This window comes from Mus pahari, chromosome 21 (genome assembly GCF_900095145.1).
Source record: "Mus pahari chromosome 21, PAHARI_EIJ_v1.1, whole genome shotgun sequence".
Classification (NCBI taxonomy): Eukaryota; Metazoa; Chordata; class Mammalia; order Rodentia; family Muridae; genus Mus; species Mus pahari.
Window position 1 is genome coordinate 35,389,508 of NC_034610.1, and position 7,552 is coordinate 35,397,059.

A 7,552-nucleotide genomic window follows, 5' to 3' on the forward strand; every position below is an offset into this window, starting at 1 on the left:
GACCAGGCTGGCCTCGAACTCAGAAATCCGCCTGCCTCTGCCTCCCAGGTTCTGGGATTAAAGGCGTGCGCCACCACTGCCTGGTGATGTTTTTCTTCAAACGTATGTTTTGTACTAAGTTTACAGCACTACAAACATAAGAAGTAATAAGAAGGAAATCCCCTCCCATTTAATTCTCTTTCTGTCTGATGTATTGCAGAAGAGGAAGAACAATCAGGGGTAGTGTCTCTACATGATAAACCACTCACACCAAGCAGTGTGTTGTGTCATTGTCTTCATCCCACGCATGTATTTGTGAAAAGTGGCACAGAAATAGAATTCACAGTGGTTTTTATCCAATTTCCTGTATATTATGAGGCTTCTTTTTAAAAGAACTTTATGGAAGTCGGACTTCTGTTTTTACAAAAAAAGTCCTTTCAAACTATATTTTCAGTATTAATCTTGTAAAATTAAGTTTTAATGTATAAATGGTATTTCATAGGACGGAAGGTGAATTTGGTTATTCAGAAAAATCATGCATCTTTAATATAGTTGAACTGTCTTTTTGAGAGAGAATAAAGGGTTTGTTTGTTTCTAGGTTGAACAGAATCGTATAAAACTGGTGAATGATAAAGCTGTTGCTACATCACAGCTTCAGAAGAAACTTGGACAGCTTCTTTACCTAACAAATTTGGAGAAGGTAGAGCTGTTAAAATTATGTTTTCCCTATACTATATTTCAAGAAACACTTTAGTGATAATTTCCACTTAAAATTTCAGTCCTGTAATGAATAGTACAAGCTTTTTGTTTGTGTTAGATGAATCAAGACTACTTTTGCCTACAATAATTAAGCAGACCCTCTGCTAACCCCTCAGTTCAGCCTCTGCCCCTTTCCTGACTAGGTAGATGCCCTACCAAACACCATAATCATGAGTCGTATGATCATGATCATAACTCTTAAATGACTATGTGAGCTAATTTCTGGATCTTTATAGGTACTTAAGTTTTGTTTTTTTATCGCTACTTAGAAGTTAAAGGGTTTGGGGGTTTTGGGTTTTGAGTTTTTTTAGTGTTAGACTATTTAGTGAAATCAGAAAGAAAATCTCTAGTTTTCTTCAATTTTAAAGTCTGTCTACCTTGCTGACTATCTGAAACTCTTTAAAATTTTATGAAAATTTTAAGGAGGTGTTTGAAAAATCTATTACAGTTTGATACAGTTTCTAGACACAGAGGTCTCAAATCAATTATATATCTGCTTTCCAGTTATTTGTTTCATGAGATTAAACCAGGGATACTGAGTGGGAACACTATTAAAACAGAATTGTGCCAAATCACAGCCTTTCCCATTCCTGTCCTTGTGCTAAGTAACAATCTTTTCTCATGCCTGTTCTTGGATTACATATGCATAAGTGTACACTTGTAATAGCTAAGAAGCTCTTTGTTTCTAAGCTCTAAATTTAAAGTGTTTCTTAAGTTCTTCTTTTTCCTTTTTCAAAAAGAGAAAGGGTCTCATGTAGTCAGAGATCCCTCAGGATTACCTTCAAGATTACCCCTGATTTATTTGCTTCTGTCTTCCAAGTCTAGGATTATAGTTCTGTGTCACCATAACAGTTATTAATTTATAGGTCTTTACAGTAAAGTATAGTCTGAGAATAAAATTTCAAAAATTTAGCTCGTTGTATTTTGATTTTAAATTTACTTTCAATTGTAATCACAAGTATAGTAGCATAACACTATAAGCTCTGGTTTAAAAAAAGAAAAATGGTTTTCCTTTCTTTAATTGTGTCCTGAATAAATTCCAGAAATAGTAATAGTAGTATTAGGTAATATGTACAATATTAGGTGATCTCACCAGTTAGATAATTCAGATTGAAATTACAAGCATATACCTCTACAAATGAATTTCAGAGCATGCATCAATCCTAAATATAAAACATAGCTAACATGTTTTTTGATTCTTCTTTTTTCCTATAGTCTCAAGACAAAACATCAGGAGGTATTAATCCAGAGCCTTGTCCAATCTGTGCTCGACAGCTAGGAAAACAGGTAAGGTTATAATAAATATCACAGGAATTCATAAAACACCTTACAGTGTATACTCTTTCTACATCTAGCTAGTCTTTCTTTGACTTATGCATGTATACAAATATATGCACTTTCTCATAACTGTGAAAGACTTTAGTTCTCATCTTAGAAGTAGGGTCAAGGCTTAGTAGACATGCTTAAGGTTACAAATATATGAACTGTCTTTTTCCCAACTAAAAACTTAACCCTAGAACAACCATATCTTTTTAATTAAAGATACCTAGTTGTAAACATTTCTAGACAAGATATTAATGTTGCCACATTAACATTTGGTAATTGAACAAAGTATAACATACCACAAGTTGAGTAGTACCGAGGCACAGTGATGTAGCTCCTGACAACTCCTGATGGCAGTCTCAGCTCCCATCTTTAAAGTATAGATAGCGCCTCCAACCAGAATTTAATGCGATTTTTCCTGTTTGGGGGATTGGAGGAAATAAGCAGTAACTTCTGTGTATTAGTATAAAATGCCTACAAACATGATGGCACAATTTTAGTTCAATGAGAATTTTTATTCTGTCTGACTATTGATTTATTCCTGCTTTGTGTGGTAAATCAGCATAAACAATATCAGAATTTGAGTTGCTTTTCAACATTTGAAAATTGGCCAGTTCATATTGTTGTTCCACCTATAGGGTTGCAGACCCCTTCAGCTCCTTGGGTACTTTCTCTAGCTCCTCCATTGGGGGCCCTGTGTTCCATCCTATAGATTACTGTGAGCATCTACTTCTGTATTTGGCAGGCACTGGCATAACTTCACATGAGTCAGCTATATCAGGGTCTTTTCAGCAAAATCTTTCTGGCATATGCAGTAGTGTCTGCGTTTGGTGCCTGATTATGGGATGGATACCCAGGTACCCCCAGAGCTCGTGTCTCTAGCTGCATATGTAGCAGAAGATGGCCTAGTTGGCCATCATTGGGAAGAGAGGCCCTTGGTCTTGCAAACTTTATATGCCCCAATACGGGGGAACGCCAGGGCCAAGAAGTGGGAACGGGTGGGTAGGGGAGCAGGGCAGGGAGAGGGTATAGGGGACTTTCGGGATAGCATTTGAAATGTGAATGAAGAAAATACCTAATAAAAATTCAAAAAGAAAAAAGAAAATTGGCCCATTTTAGACTATGGATTTATTTTCCCTATGGAATTAAGTGCAGAGTTAAATATTATCATTTCTTTGTTCTGATAGCAATAATTGGGAATAAAGAGCCTTTCAATCCAACATTTACAGAGAAAGATATTCTCAAAAGAGACTAAATCTTAATAGGAAAGCTGCTACATTAATTATTGAGCAGCAGAATAAAAGTATATAATAGTGTATAATGTCTGATTTAAGTAAAAACAACACTATTAAGGAAGGGGTTGGGCCTTAGGGTTGTTTAGTGATTTTGTGTGTTCCTAGTATGCAGTTAGCCCTGGGTCGGGGCTTTTGTAAAGTTCCATGCTGTAGGGGCTCAGTGTCCTACGTTTCTGCTGATACTGTTAGAGATGCTGCCATTTGTTCTCAGAGCCAATTTACTGAATACCCTGTTATTCCTGCTGTTCAGTCATGTTTTCCTGTTGTGAGAAAAGGTGGACCAGTCTTGCTATGTACCTTAGGAACTGAATTCCTGTGAAAGGACAAAGTCCTGCCCTGCATTTCCAGTGTCATTTGAGGTCCACAGTGTTGCTCTGCAAAGGAAACCTGAATGGACAGGTCTAAAGAGTCTGGTTTAAGCCTTTGATTATATAGATGAAACTAGGGAGCTGCAAGAAAAGTGTTCCCCAACTGAAACAAAATGAACTTCTTTCAGAAACTATTTTAAAGCCACACTGCCTACCCCAATTTCTCCTGTCCTCAATCTGAATGCTTTTTAATGAGATTCCTGGACACATTTCAGAGTTCTGTCTGTCCCTTTCAGTGCAAATACAGATGTGTCCAAATCCAGGAAAAAAATAAGCTGAGAGCCTAAGACCCATTGCCACAAAGCAGCAAACTAAGACAAATGGTCTCAACAAGAGGGTCCACAAAAAATGTCCTGTGTCTTTCCAAACAAATCTGAAATATCACCTTTTTTTCTGAATAAATGTGTTAGCAAGTGAAACTGTAAGTATGTTAATAAATTAAGTAGCAATGAGTATATTACCTCCACATTGATGTTCTCAGTTCTTCATTATCTGCTGTTAAGTACTGAAGGAGTCCTGAAGGAGTAATCAGTACTGATGTTTTCTTTAAATCTGAAATGAGAACACTAGCTTCATATAAAATAATGATAGTTGACTATAAAGGAAAATGAAGATGAAAATGTATTTCTCTTAGACTAAAAGTAATTTGAAAGCGTATCTTACCATATAGGCCTTGGAGTTGTAAGTCCTCGTTGCCTGTGTATGTGTTGATTGACAGGAAAGTCTCATTGACCCATTCTCACCGAGGTTTGCCATCATGCATGGTCTTTTTCAGTGGGCAGTGCTGACCTGTGGACACTGCTTCTGTAATGAATGCACTTCAATTATAATTGAGCAGTACAGTGTGGGGTCTCATCGAAGCTCCATCAAGTGTGCTATCTGCCGCCAGACCACATCACACAAAGAAGTCTCCTATGTCTTCACCTCAGAGAAGGCAAACCAAGAGGATGATATCCCTGTGAAGGTATGGTAAGTCAAGAACATACACAATTAAAGCAGTGCATACCCAGTGAAGCATTAAAGAAAGTTGGCACAGTGAGTGAAGAAACCGCTGTTGAGTATATCCACACTAGCTAGAGACTCAGCTTTATCCCCTGCTTCTTGTGGAGAGAGCTAACTAATACACAGCTGCAGTCATAGCCACTAGGAGCTAAAGAACTGCATTTCCCTGCCCTGTATGCGGTTTCTCTTCACTACAGTCAGTTTCAGACTGGGAACATACCTCAGTGCTAGAATACTTGACTAGCGTGCACAAGTTACCATGTCTATTATTTAACATTGGAAAAAAGGTTTTTTTTTAAATCCAAATATGTAGTTGTTAAAGTTTTTTTTGTGTGTGTGTTTTTTGTTTGTTTTATTTTTAAGCTTTCTCTTTAGTCTAAACCAGGGGAAAATAGATGGGTTCCTAACATTAGCTCATTATCCCAGGGAGACACAGTGTTCTTTAAAACTGTGTACTGACATTTCAGAATACAGAGAAACTTGAATTTGTTTTTTCATGTTTTATTCAAAATAAAAATTTACTAATTCAGGGTACAAATGGGATCCACTGGACTTTCTACCCCAAATGTGTTCATTTATTTAAAAAACTCTAGGTGTTTTCGTTCTTTATTTTTCTTACATGTGCTTTTAAATTTCTTTTCTAATCAGACTTGGTCAGAAGGTAAATTAATATGTACATTTACTAGGCTTTAGGGGCTGGCTGTGTAGAGTAGGCGGTGGCGGTGCTACTGCTTAAGCGGGAGGAGGGCTCCTCCTCACTGATTCCCTGACATGCTTAGGCTTCAAGAATGTGTTTCCTGAGTTGATTTGAGAGCAAGTTGAAATTACTGACAGAAGTAGGTGTTTTTTGGAGTGTTCTTCCTCCTAAGAAACAGTCGAGTTAAACGATTGATAGTTGCTTTTTAAGTAAACTTTAAAGTGTCAATCACATTGCTGTTCCTAGAATTGGAATGAATCTCCGTTCTTTCCATGCATTCCTATTAGATGCTTCCTGTGCCCCAGGCAATGTTCTAGGCCTTGCAGATATAATACACAGTCAAGATGTGGTTTCTGATATCTCTGATTTTACAGTTTGGTGGTAGGAATGTACAGGAGTTTGAGTTAAGGCAAAAAGTAAAGACATTAAACAATGATTTTTTTATAATTATAAATATTATAAAATTAAAGCCAATCTGAGCTTTTCTGAGGAAATGACTATTACGAAACACAATGTAAAAAATGAGTGGATTGGCCAACATGGAAAGAGGGTAAAATTGATCTTGCCAAGAGGATGTTCCCAGACTGAAAAAAAATCACAGTATGTGATCAGACCAAGACAGACAAGCCTAACACAGAAGTGAGTGGCTGCAGAGCCATAGACAAAACTGGAAATAAAATGGAAGGGCAGGTGTTCAGGCTCTAAATCTTGCCAAGATCTTCCTTGCTACCATGTAGAAAATCAGTTAGCAAAAGAAAAAGAAACAAGAACAAAAGTGGAAAAAATGTAGATGTGTTTAGGAGGCCACAACAGTTGGCTAAGATGTATTTAGGGTTGGAGACAGTAGAGTTGGAAAGAAGTGCAGATGTTCAAGGGCCACTAATATAACTGAGCATTAGCAGGTATGGCAGGGAAATACCCTGAATTCTGATGTGAAACCAGGGGCAATTGTAGAAAGTAAGTTCTCTGTTGTTTCATTGTATTCAAGATAAAAGATTCTAAAGCGTGTTTAAGCTGCAATAAAAGAATAGACAGGAGTCAATGAGAGGACTCAGCAGGTAAAGGCATGTGCTGCCTTGCCCAACAACCTGAGTTCTTTTCTGAGACCTACACGGTAGAAGGAGAGAACAGACACCCCAATTTATCCTCTGACCATATGCGCACTGTGGCATGTGTGTGTGCACACATCCACACACTCACAAAAATAAAAGGGTAATCTGAAGATATAGGAAAGAAAACTAATCTGTAGTATTAGACTCTTGAAAAAAAATAGAGTATTAGTTTATAAAAAGTAGAGATGTCATTAAATTCAAATAGTTATAGGTTGAGCTATTGAGCAAAGAAACTGTGTTTGTGTGTTTTTATCTGAAATGGTATAGTTTAAGTGTGATAAAAGAAAATAATGCTAGATGAGACTCGAATGCATATGTAGCATATGATGAATGTCTCAATATGAGATATATAATGATTTTAAATTAGGTAACCAGGTGTTGAATAAATGAAAGATGGTGTTACTATATGATACCAAGAAAAGAGTTAGAGGGGAATTGAGTCTCCTGAGGAGAGCGAGAATGCAAATTTATTTGTGTTCGGGACCAAAAAAAGTAATGTTGATACTCAAATACAGAACACAAAGAAAAATGATGATGATGATGATAATGGTGATTTTTTTTTTTAAACAATTATTTAGTTATGTCTGTGAGTACATTGTTGCTATCTTCACACACACACCAGAAGATGGCATTAAATACCATTTCAGATGGTTGTGAGCCACCATGTGGTTGCTGGGAATTGAACTCAGGACCTCTGGAAGAGCAGCCAGTGCTCTTAGCTGCTGAGCCATCTCTGCAGCCCCCAGTGATGATGATCTTAAAGCATTTACTCTGCCAGTAAAACATCCAAGACTGTAAGGAGGTAAATGGGAGGGTGAATACACAGTGTGAATTATAGGGACAGTTTGGGAAGAGTAAGTGAGGAGAGGATCGTGACCAAAGGATAATGTAGTCTGTCTCTGAATTCCCTGGATGAGTGTGTTTTAAAAACGTGTTAAGTTGCAAAGAGCCAGGCGTGGTGGCGCACACCTTTAATCCCAGCACTCGGGAGGCAGAGGCAGGTGGATTTCTGAGTTC

At 37.4% G+C, this 7,552-nt stretch overlaps 1 protein-coding gene across 1 annotated transcript in view; it reads left to right on the forward strand.

Annotated features, from left to right (window-relative positions):
* Window positions 1–7,552, forward strand: part of Shprh (SNF2 histone linker PHD RING helicase) — a 67,419-nt gene that overhangs the window by 40,839 nt on the left and 19,028 nt on the right. The window contains exons 23-25 of the mRNA XM_021220966.2: window positions 578–679; window positions 1,954–2,025; window positions 4,500–4,688. Coding sequence (XP_021076625.1) covers window positions 578–679; window positions 1,954–2,025; window positions 4,500–4,688 — 363 coding nt within the window. The remainder of the gene's footprint in view (window positions 1–577; window positions 680–1,953; window positions 2,026–4,499; window positions 4,689–7,552) is intronic.